We start from the raw sequence: 13975 nt of genomic DNA on the forward strand, positions 1-13975 counted from the left end.
GACACCCGGATCACCGCGAAACGTATAACGACGATCACAACGCGACGTTTACATACGGAAGAACCGAAAATGATGTCAGGAGCCGGCGTAGCATCACCTCACACTATTTAACGTTAAAAGAAACACGGACAATGATCCCAGAATTCGACGGAACCTCACGAGCTAAACTTCAGAAATTTTAAACGCTTGCACATACGCCAAGCAAAACATAAATCCCGCGGACGAAGAATCCTTAATCCAAACGATATTATATACAAAGTTAGATGGGAAAGCCATGCAAGATTTTGAAATGCGCAATGTCCACACATACGAGGAACTCAAGCAACAATTAGAAGACTGCTATCAAACGAAACAGAGTACAACGCATCTGCAAATCGAATTCAATTCGCTAAAACAAGAAACGAGCGAAACAGTACACACGTTCGGTCAACGCGTCGACTTATTAGCGATGAAATTGTACGACTCAATGGTTGAGGGAAAGGACCACTCCCCCACGTTTAAACGCGCGATTCAACAAACAATTAAAGAGCAAGCGCTAATTAATTTTCAAATCGGGTTACGCGACGACCTCCAGATGCTCATTCGAGCGCAGCGATATACTTCACTGCAGGAGGCAATAACCGGCGCATGTGCGGAAGAAAAACTTATCAAGCCCAACAGGTTTCAAGACAAACCAAAAACCGAGTTGAGTTACTCGCGACAACCTCGAATCTCGAGCACGCAATGTTATAAATGTGGAAAAAACGGTCATTACGGACGCGACTGCCGCAGTAGCAATAGACACGCGCTCCCGAAGCCCGAAAAATTTTCGCGAATCAACACGATAAATAAATATTGCAACCATTGCAAAAAATCCGGACACAGCCGCAACGAATGCTGGAAATTGAACGGACGACCGAAAGACCGCGAGGACAAAAATCGGGAAGACGACCGAAAACCACGCGCCGAGAACACACGTGAACGATACGATTCGCACCGTCAGCGAAAACGGAGCACCGACTCCGCCAACAGTAGTGGCGAAGAAGAGAGTAAAGATAGAAAGAGAGCGCCGTTAAAAGCATTAGACTACCGCGTCGCACACATAAAAAATACATCACACACACAAAATAAGCCGAAAGTGCCGATAGTAACTCTACCCTACGTGAAGCAAAAAGCGAAAAAATAAATATGATGTGCGATTCGGGATCGACTATTTCATTAATAAAATTAAAGGAATTGGACGATGACACACTAATTTACGATGACAAAATCGCACTCACCGGAGTAACCGGACACAAGATACACACAATAGGAAAGACGCACGCCGCAATTAAAATAGACGATCACAATATCAAACACTCCTTCTACGTAGTAAGAGATGACATGCCTATCGAAAACGACGGCATCATAGGATTTGACTTCCTACACAAACACTCAGCTATTTGCGATTTCAAGAGGGCACGGCTCCAAATAGGGAAGGTCGCACTAAAATTTCTGCAACTCCCCGACAGAATAACATTGAAACCGCGCTGCGAGACTATTATTAGAGCCGTGACCCATACAAATCGCATAGGAATAGTTCAAGCGGAAGAAACCGCACCTGGCATATATATCGGCAACGGACTAGTAGAGCCAATGGACTTCACGTGCCCCGTCAGCATAATGAACACGACGGACAAGGAAGTCGAGATACAAACGCCGACGGTCTCAATCGAAAAAATAGAACAAGACACCGCAGCCGGGATACATGCAATAAAAGATAACAAACAAACAAAATTTTTCGCACCACGAAAAGAGCGCATTTGACAATTATTACGAACCGATCATTTAAATACGGAAGAACGACAGGCACTCCTAAGGATCTGCGAGGAATATTACGACACGTTTCACTTAGAAGGAGAACCGCTGACGTGCACCGCCACTGTAGAACATGAAATAAATATGCGCGCTGACACCTCACCGGTAAATGTAAGGCCATATCGCGCCAGTGCCGGCCATGATGCCTAACTCAGCCTAGTGACTAAGAGAGGCGCTGCGTAACGTCTAGGAACTTCCTACTACGGGGAAACGCCCCCGCCACACCGAGCGTCTCCCACTCTCGGGCCGCCGCAGCGCCCAAGCCGCCGAAAACGAAGGGCCTCAGAGCGGTCCCAAAATCCGACAGATCACATCGCGAATTCAACTAGAGCAGTCATACCTAGAACGCTCTCCTAATTTTAAATCTAATTCAATTCTAACATTCTAACTCTAATATTATAAGTCGTAACTCTAGCATTAAAACTTTAACTTTAGTTAATCTTTGTATCGTGTAGTGTTAATTTAGAATAAAAGTGTGTGTTTCATTTATAATAATTCTCCACATTTATTTTAAACAATTCCAATTCCAATTTCTAATATAATATTTTGCTCTATTATTATTACTATTCTAATATTACGATTTTAGTATTTCTAAAATATTCCTAAAACGAGTTCTTCCAATCTGCACGTGAAATGAAAATCTATTATATGAATAATTTTCTTAGTGGAATCCAAGCTGCGACTTAGAGAGGACGAACCGCTCGTCGCTGCCGCACGATTTCACTTTTCTTATAATTTCTGAATTCTGTTGTGACTACTTTGAGAGGACGAGCCGCTCGTAGTTACGCACTGGAACAATAACCGATAGTGAGCACCGCCGCACGTCGACTTATTGTAAAAGTGACGCAATATTCAGAATGTTTTATATTATAAATCATTATGCCTAAGACACGCCGTGCAGGCAGGAAAAACCAACTTCGCCGTTTAACCGCGCGACTCTACTATTCGGCACCATCAAGTGAATATTCAAATCTTATCGGCACCTACTATCATAACGACTCAGAATACGATAAACTATTTGAACCGCGCCGTTCGCTGTTAATAATAAAGACGTTAAACTGAGGAAGTGGCCAGCGCAATTGACTCCAATCGAAATCGAGAACCCTCGTATTCCGAGACACGACATCCCGGACAACGATCCTCGTCGCACCCGGTACTTGCAAATCAGGGCGGACATCCTGCACATCCACTACGACGCGCCTACTCCAGAGCATTGGGGAACCACTGTCCACCCCCTAGAGATCGACTAAGGTAAGTCTCAATTATTATAAACAATTGGAATAAATAATAAAACTCAACGTTAAGATTCTAGAACTAAAGGATAAGACTATTTGCCGTCACGAATAGCCAAATTATCGAAATAATTTCAAACACATACGTGCGTGTATAATTATTGTTTAAACATGTTTTAAATCAATATTTTCTACGAATTATGAAATATAACTTTACACGTGGTCTCTAGAATATTCGTAAAGACTCTTGGAAAACTCAGTTTTCCAAGGGCCATAAAAGTGAAACTCTGTTTTTGCCTAGGGTCATAAAACTGACCCTTAGACCCTTGATAAAAAAAATGGGGTCTCGACGATTTCTCTTTTGCAAACTAAGCTAACGTAGCACACTCAATGAATACTCTAGAATTCCGAATAAAATAACGTGAACGTTTTATTCATTTATTTAATTCCATTTATTTAAATAATTCACCCATGTGCCCAATAAGGCCTCGGTACCTTATCGCCCCGCACATCTTGCCTCTTCCCGAAGAGGAAGAAGAGCCTATTGAACAAGGAACCTCTTACTGCCAAATATCAGTCGGGTTTATTAATAAAGAAACAAATTCCGCCCTTTGCGTAGACTGCCATATGCGCTTACGCGGTACTGCTCGAAACGAATGGTTGAACATTGCTAAACATTACTCGTAATCGGTAACTTACCGACCGGAATAATTTGCTCGGTGTGTAACTTCCATCGACTGTCGGTAACTCGCGACCCTCAACTCCACTGTTACCGTTGTCAGATAGCTTACCTACGGTACATCAACGGCGAAGAAATTCAGTGAACCACTTGTGAACCATTCCATGCGACGGAGCAGAGTCCCCATAATACTTTTTTAGCTTTTCTTCAGTTTCCTTAATGGTTTTTCCACGCAAAAAGTAATGTTTTATTAGCACACGAAATTCACTTTTTTCCATTTTAGCAAAAAACACAAACTTATCCTTTAGAACGCAGTCAAAAAATTTCTATTTGACAGATCTGCTTGAAACTTGGTGTGTATACTTAAATAAGATGGAAAATATCAGAAATAAAATTAGATTGCGATTTGAGTGCCATATCTTGTAAAAGTCACTGACTTATCAAACTGCCCTCATATTTATACATGAATAACTTGATCAATTTAATCGTATATTTATTATTTAGACTATATCGTTTTCTGTCGTCTAAAGCATCTATATTGTTCTATATACCTTATCCGAAAGGCTGGCTATCGTTCTTTATACGGCATATTCATATATAAATAGTTTGATGAATTTAATCGTATATTTATTATTTAGATTATATCGTTTTCTGTCGTCTAGTGCATCTATATTGTTCTATATACATTATCCGAAAGGCTGGCTATCTTTTTTTATATGGCATATTCATACATAAATAGTTTGATGATTTTAATCGTATATTTATTATTTAGATTATATCGTTTTCTGTCGTCGAGCGCATCTATATTGTTCTATATACATTATCCGAAAGACTGGCTATCGTTCTTTATACTGTATATTCATACATGAATAACTTGATGAATTTAATCGTATATTTATTATTTAAATTATATCATGTCGTATAAAGAACGATAGTTACCCGACTAGAAAGTGGCCCGATATGTCATAAGGACCTGGCCGGGCATTTTTAAAGCATGCCTTACTAAGGCTAACCGATTAGGTTCTTATTATTACCCAATCGAGTAATCATAGCAAAGCTGAAAGCAAAGTTTAATCATGTAATCTGATCAGGTCATAATGAGGACTCTGTATATATGCCTCGTCAGAAAATATAAAAAATTTTATAAGCGGGCCTCGACCAGGACATGTTGCCTTTTTCTATCCGAAATTTAGTAGAATTATTTAATCAGATCCTGATAAGGATAATGTATATATGCCTCGTCGAAAAATATAAAAAACGCAAAATTAAAATGCAAAATTTTATAAGGTTACATAAGCGGGCTCCGATCAGGACATGTTGCCTTTTTATATTCGAAATTTGATACAATGATTTAATCAGGTCCTGATAAGGATAAAGTATATATGCCTCGTCGGAAAATATATAAAAACGCAAAATTAAAATGCAAAATTTTATAAGGTTACATAAGCGGGTTCCGATTAGGACATGTTGCCTTTTTCTATTCGAAATTTGATACAATTATTTAATCAGGTCCTGATAAGGATAAAGTATATATGCCTCGTCGGAGAATATAAAAAACGCAAAATTAAAATGCAAAATTTTATAAGGTCACATAAGCGGGCTCCGATCAGGACATGTTGCCTTTTTCTATTCGAAATTTGATACAATTATTTAATCAGGTCTTGATAAGGATAAAGTATATATGCCTCGTCGGAGAATATAAAAAACGCAAAATTAAAATGCAAAATTTTATAAGGTCACATAAGCGGGCTCCGATCAGGACATGTTGCCTTTTTCTATTCGAAATTTGATACAATTATTTAATCAGGTCCTGATAAGGATAATGTATATATGGTTGATACATTTGGTTGTGCTTGATGAATACCATTCAGATATTCTATTGTAATGACGGCATATTTGCGATAAAGGTTTATTGCCATTACGTAATAATTTTTTCATTTTTCCTAATGCATTTTCGAACGGAAATGAAGTAATGTCAGATAGAGGACATTGCATGAATGATACATCATCCGCAATGTGCAGTAGATTGTGGATGTTGCCAATTAAAAATTCCTTTCCATAAAATTTTGCTGTGAGATGTACAAATTTTTTCAATAAGTTTCGGGCATGCGTACAGTATTTTAGTGCTGTGTCTTTTCCCGACAAAATCCGTATAGCAGCGTGAAGAATCATAAAATGTTTATATATATCTTCCGGTAAAATTTTTTTAAAAATAATTGGTCCAATATACAATAAAAGAAAATGATATTCAGTAGTCTTAAATTTTTTAAATTCTGAAAGAGATCGAGTTGTTCTTTGGAATTCCTCTGGGATGTACTGTTGAATTTTTATTAACAGAGAAGACAGTAGTGATATAAGGAGAGTTCTAACCCATGAGGGTCCGAGGGGGGCGCGGGGCGGGGGGGTTTTCCGGGGCGTGGGGGTCTGACGATACGCGGGGGGGATCTCCTTGGCGAGGGGAATGACGTCACGCGGGGCGGAGACGCTTATCGCTGTGTGGGAGACGCTTATCGCGTTTTGTTTTTCGCGGGTATAAACAAAACAGCGTATTGTATTACGCGCCGATGTCCGGCAGCTCATAAACAGATATTACTATGATTTTATCTGAGGGGATGGGAATCTTGGGTGCCGCGCTTATCGCGACGAACGCGTCAGGACACGTGTTTTTCGCGGTAAAAGACCGTGTTGCATTACGCGCCGATATTCGGCAGCCTTTGCGGTACCTTCCCCCTCCCCCTAAGCGGGATTCCTTCTCATTGTTTAGGGAGCGCCGATGTCCGGCCGCTTTGTGTCAAAAGCGATAACGCGATAAAAGGGGAGATCACCTTTCCGAGATGTAATTAAACAATCGATCATACGTTAAACATGAAGAGAGGAAGAAAGGATTAGATTAAATATAATGAGGACTGCTGTCACGTCAAACCATAGTACGTGATTTGAAAGCACACAGATACGTCGGTCGAAAAGCGATTACTTGTTGCAAGTGCTCCATAGAAGACTGCAACGTGATTTAAAAAGTAGGAAAAAAAAAACATGGAAAACATCGAGCAGACTGAACGCGACCTGTTGGAGCGGTCTCATCAAGTCGCCACTTTGGGCGAGTATTTTGAATGGGCGCTGCGCTGCGAGGAATTTATCAAACTGCTCGAAGAAAACAGCCGTGTCAAGCGTCCACGACTCTCGATCGGATATAGACAATCTTTGGTTGCTAGAATCGCGCGACTCGAGGATGCAAAAACTCGATTGAGGAGACAATTTATACCTAGTGGTGGTAATTACAGTGATGAAAATAACGCGGGAAGACTCGTTTGGCGAGAGATCGAAACAGCGTTTAAAAATCGTATACTGACCGGTGCGGTGATTAACGCAGACTATATCGAACCGCGACAATTTTTGGAAGATGCTAGTAGTGTAGTACTCGAGCAAGTGCAAGACGTTATAAAAATACACAACTGTGTAAAAGTAAATACTGTGTTCAACGGTGAGTTTGTGACAGGTGATAAGCGGGCTAACAAAAGTATTAACACGAAAAATTATAAACTCTTTCGCACGTCCGATTTACGCGAGTGGTATGGGCGGCACGTCATCGAAACCACATTGACGTCTCTCGAAGAGTTTCAGGAACGTGATAGCGGATGGGCATTGTCACGAATCCTCGATCTTACGGTCAACGTCAACAACGTCAACAAGTGCAATCTTATGCGCGCGGGATGCCATATTAAATTACCGCGAGAAATTATGGCGAAGAGAGCGGTAATTAATGTGCTATCAATGGACAATGCGTGTTTCGCGTGGTCAGTGGCCGCTCTGCATCCAGCTGAAAAATATACTGAGAGAACATCGTCATATCCGCACTATACGACGGTGTTAAATTTACAAAACATTGAGTTTCCGATGACGTTGAATCAAATAAAAAAGTTTGAACATATAAACAACATCTCAATCAACGTCTACGGTATCGAGAGGAAGAAGGAACCATCAATTCTTCCGATACGACTCGCCGATCAGAAAAGAGAAAAACATGTGAATTTGCTGTACGTGGAGGAGGAGGACGACGACAACGTTGGGCATTTCGCATACATAAAAAATCTGTCTCGCTTCGTAAGCTCGCAACTGAGCAAACATGACCACAAGAAATATATCTGCGATCGGTATGTATATTTATTGTAAATTATATAAAATAATTGTAAATAAAATTGTAATTTTTTTCTTTCACAGATGCTTGCACTACTTTAATTTGAGCGAAAAGTTGGAGGCTCACATTGTGGACTGTCGAGAAATGAACGACTGCGTCATCAGATTACCAAGATATGGATAAATGGCTCGGCTTCGGCAACTACAACAGAAAGAAGCGACTTCCGTTTGTAGTGTACGTCGACTTGGAGTGTGTGCTGAGGAAGACATCGGAACACGTGTCATACGATCAACATCACGAGGTATTTAGCGTCGGGTACTACGTGCAATGCTCATACGATGAAACATTATCCGCATACCGATCTTATCGCGGCGCCGATTGTGTCGCGTGGTTCGCCAACAAACTCGAGGAATTAGCGTATCGCGTAAAGGGTATTTTGTCTGATAATGTCCCCATGACAAAATTAACGCAAGATGAATGGGAAAAATTTCATAGCGCCACGCAATGTCACATTTGCGAAAAACCGTTTGCGCCGGACGATAATCGAGTATCATTGTCATCTAACTGGGCGACACAGGAGTCCCGCACACTCAAACTGCAATCTAAATTACAAAGCTCTTATGTCATTCCTATAGTTTTCCACAATCTATCCGGTTACGATGCACATTTTATCATAAAAGAAATAGCTACCGCATACGAAGAACGCGTATATGTGCTTCCAATAACAAAAGAAAAATACATTTTATTTACAAAGACTGTCAATAGTACCGACGACGACAAAGATCGGAAAGCTTGTATAAAATTACGATTCATCGATTCATACAAATTTCTCAGTACTAGTCTTGACAAACTGGCATCCTTCCTCGAGAAGGATAAGTTAAAAATTTTATGTTTCAATTTTTCCGCATTATCCGCTCACAATTTCGAATTATTGACGCGAAAAGGTGTCTTTCCGTACGAGTACATTGACTGCGTAGACAGGCTGCAGGACACGCGTTTACCGCCGCGCGAATCATTTTATAGTTCCTTGACCGGTGATACAGTATCCGAGAGCGATTACGCGCACGCCGAGAACGTCTGGATTAGATTCTCCCTTCGAACTCTAGGCGAATATAGCGATCTGTATTTAAAAACTGATGTCTTGTTATTAGCAGATATTTTTGAAAACTTTCGCGACACTTGCATCGCGAGTTATGGACTCGACCCTGCGTATTATTATACTCTTCCTGGGTATACATGGGACGCCATGTTAAAACATACAAATATTACGTTTGAATTGCTTACCGATATCCACATGGTTATGTTTATCGAACGGGGTATACGCGGCGGTCTAAATCAATGTTCCAACAGATACGCGTATGCTAATAACAAGTACATGCAATCATACGACTCATCGAAACCATCGTCGTACCTTATGTATTTCGATGTAAATAATTTGTACGGATGGGCAATGTGTCAATCATTACCTTATGCCGATTTTCAATGGGTCGAAGACATTTCAAACTTTGACGTTAGCGCGATCGCTCCGGATTCGCTTACAGGTTATATTCTCGAGGTCGATCTGGAGTACCCGCAAAGTAAACACAACACACACATTGACCTACCGTTCTGTCCGACACGCGACAAGCCGCCCGGCAAGCGGGAAGATAAGCTTCTCGCAACGCTATATGACAAGAAGCGTTACGTCATACACTACCGCAACCTGCAGCAGTGCACACGTCACGGTCTTCGTATCGTAAAGATACATCGCGTATTACAATTTACTCAATCCGCATGGCTCCGCAATTACATCGAACTCAATACAAAATTTAGAACACAAGCGAAAAATGATTTCGAGAAAAATTTGTACAAATTGATGAACAACGCGGTATTCGGCGTAACTATGGAAAACGTTCGAAATCATGTGGATGTAAAATTATTGACAAAGTGGGACGGACGATACGGTGTAGAGGCGATGATCGCGAAACCAAATTTCCATAGTAGGAGCGTCTTTGCGGAAAACCTAATCGCCGTTGAATTACGTAAACTAGAAGTAAAATTTAACAAACCAATATGTTGGTATGTGTATACTCGACATATCGAAAGTGTGTCTGTATGAATTTCACTACGAGTACATGTCACCGCTCTATCGTGAAAGATGCCGGATAATATACACCGACACCGACAGTTTAATATATCACATCGAGTGCGACGATGTGTACGAGAACATGAAACGCGATATCGCTAGATTCGATACGAGCGATTATCCAATTGACAACGCGTACGGTATAGCGCATGCAAACAAAAAGGTGTCAGACTTGATGAAGGATGAGAACAACAGCACGATAATGACCGAATTCGTCGGGCTTAGAGCAAAAATGTACGCGGTGAGGGTGGACGGCAAAAAGGACACTAAAAAAGCAAAAGGTGTCAAAAGTAACGTCGTAGCGCGTAGTATAACATTCGACGATTATACGCGGTGCCTGAATGACGAGATTGAAATGACACGTCAGCAGTCATGTATTAGATCGAAAATGCACGGAGTGTATACCGTCCGCGAGACAAAAATTGCTCTAAGTCCGTACGACGATAAGCGGTATATTATACCTGATTCGACCGACACATTACCATGGGGACATTACCAGATACCCTTATATAATATAATATAATATAATGTGTGTGTGTGTGTATGTGTGTGATATAATGTTATATATTTTATATATTGTAACGATTAAAGGAAAAGATGTATTAATAAAGATTTTGTATTTCATATATTTTTATATTTCAAATACTTTATATGTTGTACACATTATATTTTTCTTAAAATAAATACAGTCTATATGAAGTAAATCACAATGTCCTTATGTATCCAAGAATTGTGTGAATTGTCAAATCCCAGTCTGTTCGAAATTCAAACGAGATTTCGAATATTCTCGATTTACCGAACATCGCATTTCGGGCAGGTATGTTAGGCCCGGGAGCGAGTCGCTATCACGCGCCGCAAGACGCATCGCGCTCTCTCATGAGCCGGAGCTCCGAGTATCGCGACGCCGGCACGTGTTCGCGATCAAGTAATGAACTTATATATAAAAACAAAACACGAGAATCATACCACGTTCCGCGTGATTTCCAAAAGAGCGGGATTCTTCCGAATTCCATCACGCGGCAACGAAACGGGGCACTCTTACCGCGACGCTCGAAGTGTGAGATTCACTGGATCCATCGGCATGTGGCCGTGGATTCATCTCAATTGTTTGATTCATTGGAGCAATCCTGTAAAGTGTCGTTTTCGTTCTCGCGAATCATCGGATGCTTGCAAGTGACCGGTGCATTCTTCTGTCTCGAGCGACCACGTCGTGATCGGTGCGGCACAAGTGACTCTCGTACATACATACCGTCTCGTCGAGCGCGTTATTTTCGCGACGCGACCACAATCGTGCGAGATCAGCAATCGAAACGATCGCTCAATCAATTAATGTACTTTTACGGGATGGACAAAAAGGACGATCTACGCTACATCGACCGATCCAGATCGCCGCTCGCGTCTACTTGGGCATCTTACAAAAAATAAACGTTTTTTTTTCAAAAGTGATACGTCCGTGCTCATTCTCTTCCTTCATCGATCCATTAAGCGGATCTTCGGATTCGCGCAACCCACCGTCTTCGCGCTCAACTCTGAGTGTATCCCGGCATTTTCTATCTCGCCCGTGCGTGACGATCTCGTCGAAATCGAAACCCGGTATTGCGCGAACATAGCCATTTCACGTAAACCTCGTGACCCCTCCTGCGCAGTACTTTCTCCACAAGATACACATCCGGATAATTCGCGCGATGCAACTCATACTCGTAAAACGCTCCAGCGACAGATGTTTTGCAATAGTCCTCGAGTAGATAGCTTACGGGATTTGTACGCTGCACTTTGATAATTTTAAACACCTCCGTCATCTAATTTGGCGTGTAACCCTTCTCGAAAAGTTTCTTGTACTTGCTAACTCGTACTGAGTCACTTTGAATTTCGTCATCTTTATGTTACTATATATCATTTTTAAAAGTTTATCAGCGATCGCGGGGGTGACGTCGGCGGGTCGCATGCCGATTGTTCGGTGCTTGCGCGCGTTGTAATCCGATACGAGTCGCGGCAACGCGTCGATCCACTTGTAAGTTCCATTCAGCGTAAACATCTTCCACATGTCGTTCTTCAGCGTACGATTGAATCGCTCGACAATCGATGCCTTCATTACCGAATATGTAGAATAATGATTGATGTCATGTTTCCGTATAAGCCGTTGCACGTCAGCGTTGTAAAATTCCTTCCCCATATCAGTTTGCATGTTTTTCGGGCATCTCTTGCTATCTCGAATTATTTCGGCGATAGCGTCAGCCGTCTCGCTTCCGCCTTTACTCTTGAGTGGTACGGCCCACGCGTACTTACTCAACACATCGATGACGGTGAGTATGTAGTGATAACCTTTGTTGAAACGAGAGTACGGACGCATCTCGACGATGTCGGCTCGCCACAGATCATCATATCCTCGCACTATAACATGTCTTCGGGTAAAATTTTTTCTCGCCTGCGCGTGCAGTTCGTTCACCAACTGCCGTCTCTCCAAACTATGTTGTTTCATCGCTTCGTCGGTTTTTCCCGATCGTCGTTTGTTGCTGTTTGTTTTATCGCTCATTTCCGTTACTGAGCCGTTCGTAGCCGTTCTTGACCCGTTTGTAGCCGTTCTTGACCCGTTCCTGAGCCGTTCGTAGCCGTTCTTGAGCCGTTCGTAGCCGTTCTTGACCCGTTCTTGAGCCGTTCGTAGCCGTTCTTGACCCGTTCCTGAGCCGTTCGTAACCGTTCTTGACCCGTTTTTGAGCCGTTCTTGAGCCGTTCGTAGCCGTTCTTGAGCCATTCTTGCGTTGTTTACTTCCGTTCTTGACCCATTCGAAAATCGTTCTTGATTCGTTCGTTGTCTTGTTCACAGTCGTTTCTAACCCGTTCGTAGCCGTTTCTGACCCGTTTGTAACCGTTCCTGACCCGTTCGCAGCCGTTCCTGAGTTGTTTGTAGCCTTGCATGTAGCCGTTAATGACTTGTTCATAGCCTCGTTCGCAGCCCTGCTTGAGTTGTTGATAGTCTCGTTCGCAACTGTTGCTAGGCCGTTCACAACCGTTTCTGGACCGTTCACTACCACTGCCACTCATTGTAGTTTGATAGTCGTTCGATAACTGTTTATAGGCGTTCGATAGCTGTTCGTAACCAGTCGATAATCCCTTCTAGCTGTTTTATATCTGTTTGATAGATGTTTCTGAGCCGTTCGCAGTCGTTTCTGACCCGTTCACTGTCGCTCAATACAGTTTGATATCTGTTTCCGAGTTAGCGTTAGCCGCGCGTTGAAGTTCGTTTATCACAGTCTGTATTGCTCGCACGTCCTTCTCGAACGAAGTCAGCTTCTCATCTGATTCTTTCTGTTGATTCATCAATCTTTTAACGCAGGATTCCACATACAGTTTGTTGACAGCATCAGTGTCAGCTTCAGGTTGCGCTACACGACGAATCTTGCGTGATCTCGCGTCATAGTCTGTAGCGACACGACACAGAGCGTTTCCGCGCACGTCTCAACTTCTCACCAATCTATCCCAATGATCGCTTGTGCCGGTTGCATCATTTCTCCGTTCGAATAATCCAAATTTGTTGATAGGCATTTTTCGATGCGAATGATGCCGATCGACTGATTAGTTTTGCCGAGACCCCGTTTAATTTATAATAATGCTGACTTCGCGAAGTTCCTCGATGATCGACAGGATCTCGTTGTCGTGAGCGTTGTGGCCAGCTCGGCGTGAAGCATCGAGCAATCGTAGCCGATCCACTAGCTCGTTGGGGTCGTCCCAGTGCACGTAATCGGTTTTATTGTCGGTTAGAGTCATCGCTTGAGGCATGAATACACCCTTTCCAGATTTTTTCTTTTCAATCGACATCAACGGTGCGATTATTTGTTTGTATTTGTATCCCCTGTTGCTCCGTAATTAACCTTGCGCATCATATTTGCGTTTATGCGCGTTCGTCACCAATAATATGCTCTTGTATTTTTGCATATCGTCTTCCGTGTAAATAACGTCATCGGGAATCC

At 42.1% G+C, this 13975-nt stretch overlaps 2 protein-coding genes across 2 annotated transcripts; both read left to right on the forward strand.

Annotated features, from left to right (window-relative positions):
• The first annotated feature begins 274 nt into the window (after window positions 1–274).
• Window positions 275–7917, forward strand: LOC145935603 (uncharacterized). The gene is made up of 3 exons (XM_083037092.1): window positions 275–1028; window positions 2904–3087; window positions 6942–7917. The coding sequence occupies exons 1-3, from the start codon at window positions 275–277 to the stop codon at window positions 7915–7917; spliced, it is 1914 nt and encodes a 637-aa protein (XP_082893218.1).
• Window positions 7918–9942: 2025 nt separating this feature from the next.
• On the forward strand, window positions 9943–10530 carry LOC145935604 (uncharacterized). Its single transcript, XM_083037093.1, has one exon. The coding sequence runs from the start codon at window positions 9943–9945 to the stop codon at window positions 10528–10530; it is 588 nt and encodes a 195-aa protein (XP_082893219.1).
• The last annotated feature ends 3445 nt before the right edge of the window (window positions 10531–13975 follow it).

This window comes from Prenolepis imparis, unplaced genomic scaffold (assembly GCF_030444845.1).
Source record: "Prenolepis imparis isolate NDT839.2.m4 unplaced genomic scaffold, iyPreImpa1.0 SCAF_4, whole genome shotgun sequence".
Taxonomy (NCBI): domain Eukaryota; kingdom Metazoa; phylum Arthropoda; class Insecta; order Hymenoptera; family Formicidae; genus Prenolepis; species Prenolepis imparis.